Below are 16,544 nucleotides of genomic sequence, written 5' to 3'. Positions count from 1 at the left end.
GTGCGTTGCCTTTGCAGCAGTTTTGTTGGCATCTCACCTCGCCCTCCCCTCTCTCCCACACACACAAGCAATGAGAACACCAGCTTTTCACAGCCCGATGGAAGCCTCAATCTGCTTTTAAATCTCATTGAGTATTTCCCTCATCGGGCTCCATGACATATAACATTCCTGGCGACCTGCCTTGACTGTATGAACTAGAGGTCCTGGAAGAGCCACCCCTCTCGGTGCCGGAGGTGGTGGCCCTGGATTTGTATTGGATACGCCGCAGCTGGATTTGCCCTGTTTATTTTTAGCACTGGTTCAGTGTACGGCGCCCAGCGGCCAATCTCTCTATAGCGGATCTGATTGATCAGCACAGCGTTGCTCAAGCTAAGGGACGGACACACACACACACAAGCAACGCGGCTTTCGACCCTCCTTTCAGAGAAAAGCCAGTGTGAAGCAGTCGTGTCACTGGGATCTGCCTAATTCTGATTCAGCCGGAGGAGTGCTTTGAGGACTGCGCGGTTGGAAATGGCCAGTCCCAGCGCTAGAGACGTGGACTGGGCAGCTGAGAACCAGCCGCAGGATGTGGGTCCAGCTCCAGCTTTCACTGAAGCCCAACACTGGATAGAAGTAAGTTGATGGCTCTGCATTTGAAGTGGAGGTTGAGTGGCCCCTTGGTGCTCACCACCCCGTGTTTAAAAGCTTACGCGCGCCCGAAATAAAAATGCATTTACTGTATCAAGGCAGCTGCAAAAACAGAAACTGTTATATGAAAACCAGCCGGGCTGGCGGAAAGTGCTTTTCGTGGCGAGTTTTACAGTAGCCTCGATTTCAAGTGTACTTTTTTTTGGGGGAAAAAATCCTACCGGTAACCTTGAGTAAGGAGAACGGTCTTGGCACTTGCTGTAATGGAGCCCTTTACTAATGTTACCCTGCGAGAGATCTCACTGACTGAACGCTCCTTCAATGACAGCGAGTGGAAGTTTGGGAGAGTGGCGAGCTAGGGTGCATGCGGCGTTTAGATGATATTTTAGGGTGTCTTGCTTCCAGCAAGTCAGGCTGTTTACACATAACCATGCTGTTTGCACTTGTCACAGACAGGCACTTGCAAATTGTTAATATGGTAGCAAACCGAGCGTCTAGCGTTTGCAACCAATGGGCCGTTCTTTTGTTGTTGCAGTCGATGCACGATATCTCCCAGGAAGCGAGCAGATTATCACGGGCGATGGACTGATGCTCAAACGCTTTGTTAGGGTGATGTTGCTGGGAGGTGGAAGCTGCATACATTGTTGGCGACAGCACGGACTCTGCAATATCTGAGGCTCCCAGCCAAGTCTGGTGGATTTGCCGCAGACCCAGGCAGTGCAAAGTATCTGCCGGATCTGCGGGTGTCCGAGCACTTCAGCGATTTCTTGTGTAACAGAGAAGAGGGAGGAGGTGGAGGGGATCGGCGGGATCCCCCGCCCCCGGGGCTGGGGACTGACACACCGCGCGCAGTGAGCTATTGGAGGCTGTTTTGGAGTTTGCAGTGGAGAAGTTTCCCTAACCCGCCCACTCGAACATGTTGGACCTCCCTTGAAAACTGGCCCGAGGCAAGTTTCAGCATTGTGCAGCGAGACGAGTCGACGGAAGATAATGTGCTATCTTCATGTATCATTCCAAAAATAAACTGTTCTCTCTGCTTCTAAAAGCATAAATAGCATTGGTTAAATACACATTTCTAGGGCGGCTCATTAGTGAACCGCTTTGTGGCAAATCTTTGCTCCCTATTGGTTTCAAAGCTCTCAGTGGAAGTCACAGTGAAAAAGCAACATTGTCATTACATATCGGGCAATTGTGATTTAAAAACATGTATGCATGGTTGTTTTGAACTGTAGGGCAGTGCTGAGTTTTAGGATTCTCCACCTCAGACTACAATTCACTTGAGGAAGGAGCAGTGCTTCAAAAGCTAGTGTTTGAAACAAACATGTTGGGACTTTAACCTGGTGTTGTTGTAAGACTTCTTATTGTGCTCACCCCAGTCCAACGCCTGCATCTCCACATCAGACCACGAGGTTAGGAGAGGTCAACCCCACCTCTAGAAACAGGAGTACAACCAGCTAGATGGAAATGTAATGTACATTGTTTGCAGAAGTCATGTCTTTTGAACGAGATGTTAAACTGAGGCCCAGTCTGCCTCTTCAGATGCTGTTATTTGAAACAGAACAGGGGAGTTCTCACAATATACGGACAATGGGGGAAGCACAGATACTTTTTTTGTGTGGTCTGTCCTGCCTGGCATTCCTCTACAAGTCCTCTTCTTCCAAACAGTATCAACAACTTTGAGTTTATATAGTTAGTTCAAATGAGTCACTTCAGCTTGGTGAATTTCCATTGGGAACTCCATTTGTATGCGGGACAGTGCCGGGGAAAACTAATTAATGTAGAATAAGAGCAGACAAGATGGGGCAACACGGTAGCACAGTGGGTAGCACAGTTGCTTCACAGCTCCAGGGTCCCAGGTTTGATTCCCCGCTGGGTCACTGTCTGTGTGGAGTCTGCACATTCTCTCCATGGGTTTCCGTGGGTTTCCTCCGGGTGCTCCGGTTTCCTCCCACAGTCCAAAGACGTGCAGGTTAGGTGGATTGGCCATGATAAATTGCCCTTAGTGATCAAAATAAGGTGAGATGGGGTTATTGGGTTAAGGAGGTAGGGTGGAAGTGAGGGCTTAAGTGGGTCGGTGCAGACCCGATGGGCTGAATGGCCTCCTGCACTGTACGTTCTATGTTCTAAACTGACATGATGTCTTATGAGAACCTAAGTATCTTCAAGAAAAAAACATGAGAAAAATGGATAAAGTTACTTACCTTGGTATTCTGTGCCAATTAAATTAACTACTTTAGTTCTTTGTAATCTGGGGCAATTGGGTGTTGGGGTGGCTTGGCAGTTTCATAGATAGTTCAACAGTTTTCAGAAGCAGGTCATTTTTGTAATGCCCACTCCAGCAAGACATTGATATAATGGAAGTTTTAAAGCTCAAAACACATACGAGAGACTGCAGAAAAAAACCTAAGCCATATCTCTTGCACTTCTACACTGGGCTCCATCTTGGCTCAGAATGGCAAGTTTCTTGGCATTCAAAATACCTCATGAAGGCCCAGCTTTGGGCTGCTAGGTCTGCCCTGGCCTCTGTCACTTAGAACAATGATACTGTCATTTAGAATAATCTTTATTGTCACAAGTAGGCTTACATTAACACTGCAATGAAGTTATTGTGAAAAAACCCTAGTTGCCACATTCCGGCACCTGTTCGGGTGCACAGAGAGAGAGTTCAGAATATCTAATTCACCTAACAGCACATTTTTTGGGACTTGTGGGAGGAAACCAGAGCACCCGGAGGAAACCCACGCAGTCACAGAGAGAACGTGCAGGCCCCACACAGACAGTGACCCAAGCCAGGAATCAAACCTGGGACCCTGGAGCTGTGAAGCAACAGTGCTACTCAATGTGCTATCGTGCCGCCCACGTATTGTGCATACTGCACAATGGAGGAGCTTCCCATAGGCAGTCTGTTTTTTGTGAGGGATGGCTCATACTTCTCTTTATGATCATGTACCCTAGTCTGTAATTCCCCTTGTGACCTATGTCTTCCATAATCGCTGTTTCAATCTGAAGATGGACCGAACAAACACATTACAAGGCAAATGTTAATATGAATTCTAAGTTGCTTTATTTCACATTCAGTGAACATACAGGACAATAGTTCTAATCTGATGCACTTAGTTCAAGCAGGGTACCTTATCTTGGCATCATGATGCAAAACAAAGAACACACCATGCTTCCCTACATTGTTAGATAATTTTGCTTGACCTAAATGATAGGGTCCAAATATAATATTGATATGACCATTTTAAGAGTCCAAACCGGTCACAGTGATAACCAGCTTAGAAGAGCAGAGGACTGTGGTCGATCTGCATAGACATTCCAGCTATTGCAAAATTGGCCATGGCCAAGCTTCAGCTAGTATTTCTAGGTCATGGGCAGCCTTAATGTTCCTTAATGGGATTGCTGGAGGGAAGTCAAAAAAGCCACCTTTTTTGTGCAGGAGCGTAGTTTCTGGAGAAATTGGAAGAAACTGGAGTCCTCCCCAAAACAACTGTGAGCGGTTGCCAACCTCTCTTGCTGCCCTGGTCTATTTGCCATTTTTCTTTTTGGACACATCTGTGCACCTTAGCGGGGAGCAAAATTGGCACAGCCCTTACAGGCATGCTGCATCAGACAAGTGGATTAATGCCCAATCTCACCTGAATTAATATTTTATGGCACAAGGAAAACATTAGGAATGCCTTGGGCCTTTGGCACCCTGCTGGAATTGTGCTCAGTTTCAGGCGCTAATAAATTCAGGGCATGGAATATCACATCAATCCTCTAAGCTTTTTACCTTCCTCTCCTCAGTAAAACCATAGCCTGACTGCCCTTGCCACCTTTGCTATTTTCCTTCCTACAGGCAGCTGAGACTTGGTCCCTGACATTCCTCTCCCTCTCCCTCTGTCGAAGGAGTGGCCTGAAAAGATACTCATAAAATCTGCCATTGTGCTCCTCCCTTCCCTTTGAAAACAGTTTCATGATATAGTCAATGGAAAGGGACTTCATATTCCCCTTCATTGCCCGTGTTTGTTGGGAGCTCCTTCACTGAAGTGACAGCCCTTCCATTGTTCTTGATTGTCCTGGGTAAATGTATCAATGTCTGACTTTATTTCGCCAAATGTCTGTGGCCTTCCTTCTGAACTGGAGTATTGCCCTTTGGAGGTAGACAGGTATATATTTGGGGCAACATTCCTGTGCATGCTGTTGGAAGGGAGCTTTACCCACCGCCAGCATCTATTGGAAAATTATGGGTGTGGTACTGCTGCACGTGAGTGAGATTCTGTGCTGTCAGCAAGCTCAGAATATTACCTTGCTTCAACATCCTGGGCAGGTGTGTGGTCAATTCCAGCCCCACTCACCTCGGAGTCACAATACATGTGAATTAAGCAATAATTCTTATCAAACTACCCAAAGTCTTTGGTCCTTTGCTGCCCAACAATTACAGTCACCAGGTTTGTAAGTTGAAACACAATTACTGTTTATTCATAACACAAATAATGATGAAATACGCAGCAGATACAGTTGGTTAAATATTATTAAGTTCCTAACTCCTACTTTAACTTGTCTTCCCACACTCTACAGACACACACCAGACAGGCAAACACAGAGGGGTGGAAAAGGGGGAAAATGTAGGCGAAAGAGAAAAGAGTCTTTGCTTCAGATGATGGTTCTCAGCATGCTTTCTTCACAATAAGCTTGTCGATAACAGTTTTGGATTTGCAGCCTGTACTCACAATTTCCTTGGAGAGACAGAGTCCATGGTTCTTCAAACTTTGCTTTCAGTTCGTGGCCTGCCTTCAGGCCTCTGTAGTTTCAGCAAATGCCGTACTCCAGGCAGCAGGCCTTCTGGAGAAAAATCGTCGATTCACCCCAGTCTTTCTGGGGAGAGTTAGCAGATTTTGAACTTTGCCTACCTGCACAGCCTGTAATGGTTCTCCTGTAAACAGATTCATGCAGGCTTTCTGCCAGTTTAGAAACACAGCATTTTTGGAGAAAAAACAGAGAGGAGGGAGAGTGGGTCTTCTCTCTGAGCTGGCAGGAGACAAACGAAAACGAAAACATTGTGACTCTGAAAACATCCCAGTGGGAACAGACCCAATCACCACCTGTTACCGGGAACATTAAACAGCCTTTTGGGCCAATTGATTGGCCACCAGCCAATCAATCAAACTGAGTCTCCACTGATACCGGCCAGTCTGCAAACACCAGTGGAGACCAGAACAGCATACTTTTGTTTGAATTAAAGGTACAGGCTTCTTGTCTTAAAGTGACATGTCCAATAATTCATCAATGGAGTACACAGTTCATTTTTCCCCCCAAGTAAGGGCAATTCAGTGTGGTCAATCCACCTACCCTGCACATATTTGGGTTGTGGGGGTGAAACCCACGCAGACACGGGGAGAATGTGCAAGCTCCACCCGGGCCCTCAGCGCTGTGAGATCGCTGTGCTAACTGCTGCGCCACCATGCCTCCCTATGAATTAAAAATGTACCGGCCGCCGCCCCTGTTCACCTAGTCACTTCCCTTATTCCCATTTTGCTTCTCTTATTCCCTTCTCCACATCCTTTATTCCCATTTTGCATCCCTTATTCCCCTCTCCGCTTCCCTTATTCCCATTTTGCTTCCTTATTCCCCACTCTGCTTCGCTTATTTTATTTCGCTTCCCCCCTCTTCACTTCCCCTATTCCCCTGTTAGCTTCCCTTATTCCCCTCTCTGCTTCTCTAATTTCCTCTCCGTTCCCCTATTCCCCTCTCCCCCTATCCCCCCCCCCCTCTGCTTCCCCTATTTGCCCTCTCTGCTTCCTCTATTCCCTCTCTGCTTCTCTTATTCCCATCTCCATCCCCCCTATTTCCCTCTCCGCCTTCCCTATTCTCCTCTCCGGTTTCCCTATTCCTCTCTCGGCTTCCCCTATTCCTGTTGCTACATTCCCTCTTTCCCTTGCTGTTCTCTTCATATCTCATTCCCCCCGCCCCTCGACTGCCCCAGCACCCTGACTCTTGGCTTGTCCCTGGAATGGACAGCATTGGGAGAAGTGAGGAAAATGGTGAGGGTAGCAGGGAAAGCTGAAGGGGAAACAAGGAATATGGCGAAGGAACAGGGAGAGTGGCAAGGAGAATGGGGGGGGGGGGGGAGTGTGGCAGTTTAGAGAATAGCAGGGGGAATGGGGAGAAGGCAATGGGAATGGGAGAATGGCAAGCCAAGGTGAGAGGAATGTGGAGAACGGCGGGGGGGAGGTAGGATACTGTTGTTTAAATTACGGGATGACGTACGTGGTTGGCGTAACTGCACATGTGTAATGGGAGCTGACTTCCTGACTTTCGGCAGTAGTTACAGTGAAGCACTTTACAGCTTTGCAGCACTTTACAATGAAACAGGGGCTGGTTTAGCTCACAAGGCTAAATCGCTGGCTTTTAAAGCAGACCAAGCAGGCCAGCAGCACGGTTCGATTCCCGTACCAGCCTCCCCGGACAGGCGCCGGAATGTGGCGACTAGGGGCTTTTCACAGTAACTTCATTGAAGCCTACTCGTGACAATAAGCGATTTTCATTTCCATTTTCATTTTGAAAGGAAATTGTGAAACTCCGACTTTCATTTTTATTGTGGGTGTAGCAATTGTATCTTCAGCCCTATCAATCTTTTCCATGTGTTGTTTTCTTGCTTTCTGACTCCGTATAACTCTTGATCTTCCTGCTTGGTAACATCAACTTCTGTTTCCACATCTATCATTTGCACATTTGCGGATTTCTAGACACCTGAACCAGCTTTGGATCTACCATGACCTCGACCTGGTGCCTGGCTTCCACCTTAGACATTACTGTTACCTCTATTCCTGCATGCTGTCTGTATTTGACTGACTTCCCCACAGTCTGGACTTTCCACTTTGACTGCAAATGGGGGTATTTACAAGGCTGGTGGCTACTATGGCAACAGTAGCATCTGTATTTTCTGACACTGAGGCGGTGAACTTGGCTGTTGTGGTCTGGATCTCACTGAAAGCCAGGGAACCACCCTAGCCGGCTCAGGATTAGCACTCCCTTGCAATTTCCAACAATCTTTCTCTGTTATTTCCATGGTGGTGGCCTCACTGCAGACCACCTGTCATGTGAGGTTATGTTTATTGCTCAAAAACTGGCCTGGATCTTATTGGTCTTGAGGCCACCTTTAGATTTCTGAGGTCAATTTTTAAGTTCATGATATACCCATAGTGACGAGAGAGTTTCTTTAATTCGAGGGTATAATCTGCAACATTCTCAATTGGCAACTGCATCTTTGATGCAATGCAACACGCGGTGTAATCTCTTTCTCATTCTCAGTTGGTCCATAATATAAGTCCAGAATCTCATTAGTTTCAGAAGAGTAATAATACCAGGGTCTCGTGGACAATATTGGTTAAACACCACCTCAAAAGCATCTGGTTCTATTATTTACCATATCCTCATCTACTATTTTGTTCACTTTCAGCCAAATGGGTAATCGTTAGTTTGTGATTACACCCGTCCTCTTTGTGAATCCTCCATTGTCTCTAAATATGCTTTGAGTGCCATTTTTTAAATTGCATACCGTTGACTCACTGGGCACCTGAATATGATGTGCACACAGAACAATCTTTAAATCTCCCAACTTTCTCAACGTCAACTTTGGGAGTTCCAAAAATATGCCACAATATTCTTCAGTCCTTACTTTCTCAAATTAAATTTCCATCTCAGCCTCATCATCATTTTCTGTTGTGTATTGCACTGAGTAAGACTAACACATGCTCTGCTGCCGGCAGCCATCATTGAACTAACATTTTTTACACCTCACCAGAGAGGGCAGCAGAGAGAACAATATAACAAAATGCCTCAATCTCGCAATGTATTTCAGACACACTTCTGCGTTCCTTATTGGTTTACTTTGTTCATAAAGAGAAAACTGCTGGTGGCTGAAAGGAGTTGCTTTTATTGTGCAATTACGTGGGTGCGGGTAATGACCTAGTCAGGCAGCCAAATATTTAATTCCACATATTTTCTGTACCTGGTTGTGGTTTATACTCTGCTCTTTATTTCTCCTTGACCAGCTGCTGGTAATTCTTAAGTGAATGGTGTGGGGCCTACTGAATAAATACTTGAGACATAGATTGCTGAAGAATAAACTGCACCAAGTCATCTGACATCTGAACTCCATAATATACTCACGCAATGGGGGCAATGGCAGAATTTTCTTTGCAGTAAAATGAAAACTTTTCAAGTCAGCAATATTTTGATTTATTCAGGGATGATTATAAACAAAGAATGCTTGCATTTCTGCATTTTATAAGTTGCTGTGAAGGAAATTTACAGGAAATCTGTTTTTGCCAACGAAATATGAAAAGAGCATGTGTCTTATTCAAATATAAATATGTCATTTAGCACTGGAGAGATTCTTTTTATTTCTCTTGCCAATTATAATAAATTTGATTCAAATGAATCCATATAGAAGTGAATCTGCTGCTGTATCCCAATAAACAAGCCTACAGTTTTTTTTATAGGGTCAGTGAGAGGTTCAGGACCGCACTCATAATATAGGCAGGTTTGCATCTTTTCCTACTGGACAAATTATGAAATCAGTTGAATGCAACTTGTCAATGATGGTAGACTGTGTTAAATGGGTAAGAAAAACTTAGGTAAATTTGGTTGAGGGAAAATGCAATTTGCATCTCTTTCATGTTGGAATGACCTGCTAATCAATGGACAAGTGATGTATTTCAGCACAAATTATCTAGCGTGGCTGGACAAGTAAATAAAGGTGTTGCTCCTTTAAGTAGCGTTTAGTCAACAATCTCTTTATTTAGATAAAGTTCAAATGTGGAACGCACGTTGAACTACACAGAATATATATAGAATTACATAAAGAATTACAAGGAATACACAGAACTACATGGGATAGGGGCTGGTTTAGCACAGTGGCTAAACAGCTGGCTTGTAATGCAGAACAATGGCAGCAGTGCGGGTCCAATTCCCGTTCCAGCCTCCCCGAACAGGTGCCGGAATGTGTCGACTAGGGGCTTTTCACAGTAACTTCATTGAAGCCTACTTGTGACAATAAGCACTGAATAAAGTTACTCAGTATGAATAGTTCATGCTGTTTTTTATACTCCAGTCAAACATCTCCCACCCTTCCTCAGCTAACTGGAACTCCTTTCCCAATTGCACTGTGGGTACACCTACACCATGTGGACTGCAGCAGTTCACGAATGCGGCTGACTATCACTGTCCCAAGGGGTGGACAATAAATGCTGGCATAGCCAGCGACACCCTTATCCCGTGAAATAATTTAAAAAAATCTATCAGTGTAATCCTCTATTCCTTCTCACTCAAATGGTGATCTAGCTTCCTCTTAAATTAATCAATACTATTTCAACTGCTTTGTATCATAGCAAATTCCACAACTTCAACACTCTCTGGTAAAGATGTTCCTTCAGAATTTTGTATTTGATTTTTTGGTAACTATCCTGCATTGATAGCCTCTAGTTTATCTCTTACTCTCCAGTGGAACTATTCTCTCTGACTACTCTATCAAACTCTTTCGTAATTTTCAGAACATCTAACAGGTCATCCCTCAGTTTTTTCTTTTCAAAAGGCACAATGTGTTCAGCCTTTTCTCACAGTACAACCTCACATGTATGATATCATCCTTGTAAATCTCCTGCGGCACGGTAGCACAGTGGCTAGCACTGTTGCTTCACAAAACCAGGGTCCCAGGTTCGATTCCCGCTTGGGTCACTGTCTGTGCGGAGTCTGCACGTTCACCTCGTGTCTGCGTGGATTTCCTCCGGATGCTCCGGTTTCCTCCCACAAGTCCTGAAAAACGTGCTTGTTAGGTGGATTGGGCATTCTGAATTCTCCCTCTGTTGACCAGAACAGGCACCAGAGTGTGGCGACTAGGGGATTTTGGCAGTAACTTTATTGCAGTGTTAATGTAAGCCTACTTGTGACACACATAAAGATTATTATTATTATTATTATTAATAAAGATATCTAACCAGCCACCTGACCCAAACCCACCTGTTTTTTGGGGTGAAAATTATACCCACAGTCTTTAAATTACTCTTTAAGAAGACCTTGATTTGAGACATCAATAATAAACTTTGAAGTTGGCCATAGCAGTGGTACATTTAAAAAATGTTTTTTTTATTCCAAACATATTCAAAGGTACAAAACATAATAAATCAAAGAACATTCTCCACACCTCACAGTTCACAGTTCACAGTTTTGCACATTTTCCCCCTCTCCCCCCACCCTCCCCGCAAGCATGGTCATGAACAGTCTCCATCGTGTCTAAAAGCCCTCCGCTGAACCCCTCAATTCGAACGTAATAATTTCCAGCTGGAGAAAGTTGTACAGGTCCCCCAGCCAGGCTGCCATCCCCAGTGGCATTATCCACCGCCATTCCAACAGAATCCTTCGCCGGGCGACTAGAGAGGCGAAGGTCACAACATCGGCCTTCCTTCCCTCCATCAGCTGCGGCATTTCCGATACCCCAAAGCGTCTGGCCCTGGCCCCCACCCGACTATCTTCAATAAAGTCTCAAACACCCCCTCCCAGTATCTTTCCAGCTTCTCACAGCCCCAGAACATATGTGTGTGATTTGCTGATCCTCGCCCACACTTCTCACACTTGTCTGCCAACCCCTGGAAGAACCCATAGCAGTGATGCATGAGCTCTGAGTGAGTGCCATGGGATGTCACATTATGTTGCTTGAATGCTACTGTGATAAATAGACCCCCACAATACCACCTACAATAGAATAGTCAACTGTCCTCTTCTTTGTCTAAACTGTAGCCATGCAATTTTTATCTTTACCCATTTAAGCAAGCGGTCATTGTGACTATAGCAATTTTGTGGTTAAAATTTCTGAAGATAGGAATTTCAGTTGAATGTATTTAAATCCTCAATCTTGGCAGGGAACCAACGCAGCATTTTTATTGCCTAATCAAATCTTCTGGGTCTCTGTATGTGAAATTGACCATTTACTATTCCTTTGTTTCTAATGTCCCTGTGCACTTGAAACATATTCTTATTTACTATACTGTAAGTTAGCTGTCTCTTTAGTTGGAGGCTGAGCTTTCACGATGTTTCTAAATGAAAGGCAGATGACCTTCTGCATGCACTAGGCTGTTAGTCAGGAAATTAATTTTATTGCTTTGGTTACGGATAGGAGGAGGGTTGACCAGCACTAATTTCTCCTCTCACCATCTGTCCATAAGCAGAAAAGTGCTTGATTTGTTTCCCTCTTCATAAACAGTGCTGTAATTCCCAACCCCTTGGTTTTGGTGCAATCCAATTTTCTATTAACCCGTAGCAAACTACAAATAGGATGAACTTAAAGGGTTAGTTTGTTTGCATACACTCAAAACATGAATTGAAGGTTCACAACGCACCCCCTCACCTTCAGATAGTAAAGAGAAGAATGAAGAAAAGATAAATTCACAGTGCAGAGACCACAAAGGAAATAAATATATTTTCATATATTTTCCAGAGTCCAGATTCAAAGTTTAATGAGGCAATATTACTGGTTCCACAGCCAGTCACCCATGACACATGACTTCCACCTCTCCACACTGTCTTTGACAAAAGAATGGATACCCCTTTACTGGGTCCACGAGATTTGAACTGTATATTGTAACGTTTGTAGATGACTGCGACCTGGATGATGTAGATTTAACTTCTCATTAGCATTTCCTGTAATCATTTTCATAGTATTGTGCTGTTGTGTATAATTAACAGTTTTTATTCCAAAGGTTTAAGCTGTATAGGACAGGAAATTTTAAGTGGTGAGCAGATGCACCTCAGCCCTGTGAGTCTGGAATCACATGTATTTCATGTATAATTTCTTAGCCTGAAAGACTGTAGATTACTTCACAAGAAGAGGATCTTTTGCCCGTGCAGCTCAAGGAACATATTCAGAGTGACTTCAAAGATAAATATATATTAATACATTGTGGATTGTCTGCAGTTTGTAATGATACTGTATGGTATCCTCTGTATATATTTCCATATTTATATATCACTTTACTTGTAAATGGATCCAGAGCAGTTATTTAGCCTGTATAAAGTGGCCATGTGGTCCAGTATTTTCTGTCATTTGATGTTTTGGAGATTTCATGGCTTTCCTACTATCCGCCAGAATGCAATTTAATGTGATTAGGATTAACTGTTAGGCCTGGACTATAATAATCCAAAGAACTAAATTTGCAGATTTACTTCATAAGAGGCTTAATCTGTTTACGGGAAGTGCTTATCAAACTGCTTGTAAAAGAAAAAGTTTTGGGCAAAAGCCCAGTCACCAATAAAAAAATGTTACAATTTTTTAGCCATTTTATGTTTCCTGTTGTAAATTAAGTTCTTTATTTCCTGATTATACAGTCAAACATAAAAATACTATTTTTGCATGTGCTGCACTGCTACTGGGGAATAAAAAATTAGAAATGAGATTTTTAAACCTAACTTCACCCTCTACAGGACCATTGATAAACATATGAGTGTTTCAGCGTCTCTTTACATAATCCACTGGTGGTCCTGTTATATAATTGTTGAAAGTTATAATTTTTAGACGGCAATTGTTATTTCGCTTAAATAGTAAGTGTTTTATTAAAAGTGTGAGCTGGTGGAGCAACTGGTGATACTATTGTGTCATCACACCACCAGCTGTGCCATTGTGAACAAAATGTCATTAAACATTTACCAAAAGATCCCATGAGAAAACATTATCAAAGTAGCTCAAAACTGCGGCAGGAAATGGTGTCACTGCAGCAGTTACTGCAAGTACTGCATGAGCTATTCTTGTCACTGGCAAAGTGGCTCTGAAATATTTTAAAGCAGGCTCTTCCTACAAACCTGAATGATCAAAGTCACCACATTAATCTTTAGGAAAAAGATACAGCAACAAATTTTAAGTTGTTTAAGGCTGTGCATGCAAGGATAAAATAACACATCGCTTGAAGGAACTTTTAAAAAGCACTGTGACATTGACCCCATATTTCTCTCTTGATGAAAATAGGCAATTCAATGTCTTTCTTTACGAGTTATGACATGCTCATGAACATTTGGTCATGCAGCTTTGGAATATGAAATTTTCTATGAATTACATTTTGATAGCATGGACTTAACGATAAATGCATTCTCTTGTTTCCCTTTAAGAGTAATGTCATCCCCAATGAAATCCTCATGTTTGAATCAACGATAATAGCAACAAATTGTGTATAGGTTGCACCATTAATGTAGTAAAATGTCATAGGAGCAGTGTCAAACAAAATTGACACCAAACAACATTAGGTTCCACAAAATGTCAACACATATAATAATCAGCATTTATTTTCTGACTTAATACCACATTGTTGGCAGTGATTTGTTCAACTTGGGTGCAGTAAATGCTGCTCATGTTTGAAGAAGTCTGACGGTTGACTGCTATATAATCTATAAGCTTTTTGAAAACATAACATTTAACTGAAATTTCCAATTGAAAATTAATAATTGAAAGAATTAACCAATAAATCTGTTCATATCATGGTAATATGATTTTGCAAAGCATTCACAGGCTGTTTGGTGCGGATTTTGCAATGTTGATAACAGTGAGGCTCATGACACTCACCATTATAATGGCCATGACTCACCTCGGTTGGCGCCTAACCTGCTGCTGGACCAATGTCTGCCAGTTTCTGGTTAACTCATCTTGTCTCTTTGGATCTCTACTTTCCAATAAGGAAACTCTTGTGAATCCAAGTTAATTTCCTTTCTTTTAGCTCTTGATTCCTTTTGGGCTATGACCTCCTTTCTGCTCCTCTTCCTGTCACCCAGTTGCCTTTCATTTTTCCCCTCTCGACAAACCCAACACCAACACATCATTGTTTCTCTGCTTTTCTATTCTCCTACTCCTATTTAGGGTTGAATCATCCTGAAGAGCCCATCAGGTCCCTGTCTCCTTATGAACATCAACCTCAACCGCCTCATCCTTCCCTCTCACCCACCTGCCAAAAGCTTTTCACATCCCGGCCCCTCTATTCATTTGTGCCAGCAAATCAACAATCACCACCTACCCGCTACATTTCCCTGAAGAATGTCTAGCTACTCAAAAGCAAAGCTGTTCCCATCCATGGCGTTATTGTGGATAATTACATGAACAACATGATTTTGACAAATGTTAGGCTCTTGGATGGCAACATCTTGCCCCTTATTGAAGGGTTCTGCTAGGTTATACTATCTTCTTTGCCGTACACACATAGGCATGTTGGTGGTGTGGTTTATCGCCAAATAATGTATTTGTCTTCTGTTCACCTGCCTCAAGCACTCAGTTTCTTCCACCCCTTATATCTCCTAAAAATCCTCATTTGCTACTGTGTTCCTAAGCCTCATTGTACATTTCTCACTGAGATATCATTCCTCTTTTTCCCATTCAGCCTCTATTCTGAATACCTCTTCATCTTTGGTGCTTTCAAACTCCATCTGAGCACACCTTGCCTTTCTATGTTTTCCTTGTCTTTCTGTCACGTCATTATCTTTCCACCCATATAAACTCCCCTGTGTACATTCACTGACACCCTCTTGACCATGCCATCTCAGCTGACCTTTCTTCTCTCATGGCCACAATCACAGACAACACAGTCTCTGGAGTGTAACTTGAACTCCCAGCCTTCATGCTCAACAGTGAGAGCGATACCGTTGAACCACAGATGATGCTGATACATAGAAATGTCACAAACACACTTGTGAAGATTTTCTTTGTTCATGATTTCTAGAGAGATCACAAACATGTGTGGAAAGAATCCATTGAGAATTTCATTAAAAATAAGAAAACAGCAGACATCTTAAAAATTGTAATATCCAGCAGAAATCTTACCCGTTGAGTTCATTTGTGCGTAGCTTGAATTGGATTCTTTGATATGTTATCCCAAAGCTAGATTTGAATCAAAGGAAAAGTCAGATAGTTTCTTTAATGGGCTGCTAATCTGCATTGAAATCTTTAGGTGGGGATGGCTAATTACAAATCCACACTAATATATCAAGATGATATGAATACTTTGATATTCTTGATGTGCTAGGTCATGTCTCATTACATTTAAATCATCTTTCACCAAGTAGCTACAATTTATGGCAAATAGGATTTGAAAACAGATTTAATCTTCACCAAAGTAATTGTCACTTCAAAAAGGAACTGGCGAGGTCTCAAATGTTTTTAAAGCTGTAAAATGTTTCATACCACACCTATTTCCTTTTATACATTGTAGAATATATAACTAATTGATCACCCAAGGATCTAGATTGTCTTCTGGTGAAGTGGGGATAGAGGGCAATGAATTATTGGACCAGAACATACAAATGTGATTCAGTTTCCATTTTAACATCATAATTTAACAATTGATTTTATATTATTTGATGTTAACTAGAGCTCTTTATAACTATAAATAATTATAAAGCAAAACCTGTAGCAATTTGGGAAATATGAGTCATGAATCTTAGGAATTCTCAACTACAGAGAGGGCTGTGAATACTCAGTTGTTGAGAATATCCAAGGCTGAGCTCAACGGATTTTTGGACTCTGAAGGAAATCAAGGGATCTCGGAATAGTGCGGAATGGTGCAGTTGAGATCAAAGGTCAATCATTATTATATTGAATTATGGAACAAACTTGAGGGGACATATGACCTAAATCTCCTCCTATTTCTTATGTTCAGTTGACATAAAATGTGCATCATGATGAAAGATGAGGTGTCAACTGTTAGTTAGGTCTATATTGCTGCAAATGTCACTTCGATTCAGACAGGTACAACTTTAAGAATACCTCAGATGCTAATCATGCGACGGTGACATAGTACATCAAAATAAATTCAGGATAGTCACAGCTAGTTTAATAGCCCGGTAGAATTCCTGCTAAATTTTACATCATTGGATTTTATTGTTTTCTAAATTATGTTCAC

The 16,544-nt window shown here is 42.6% G+C and overlaps 1 protein-coding gene across 2 annotated transcripts in view; it reads left to right on the top strand.

Moving 5' to 3' along the window:
- The first annotated feature begins 351 nt into the window (after positions 1-351).
- LOC119962960 (LIM and calponin homology domains-containing protein 1-like) overlaps positions 352-16,544 on the top strand; it is a 502,229-nt gene continuing 486,036 nt past the window's right edge. The window contains exon 1 of one of the 2 annotated variants that reach the window (XM_038791315.1): positions 352-615. In XM_038791315.1, coding sequence (XP_038647243.1) covers positions 514-615 — 102 coding nt within the window. In that variant the 5' untranslated portion in view covers positions 352-513. The remainder of the gene's footprint in view (positions 616-16,544) is intronic. The other variant, XM_038791316.1, reaches the window with a different exon arrangement.

Source organism: Scyliorhinus canicula, chromosome 3, assembly GCF_902713615.1.
Source record: "Scyliorhinus canicula chromosome 3, sScyCan1.1, whole genome shotgun sequence".
NCBI lineage: Eukaryota > Metazoa > Chordata > Chondrichthyes > Carcharhiniformes > Scyliorhinidae > Scyliorhinus > Scyliorhinus canicula.
The sequence above is the reverse complement of the archived record's forward strand: the minus strand, read 5'-3'. Positions and strand labels throughout refer to the sequence as shown.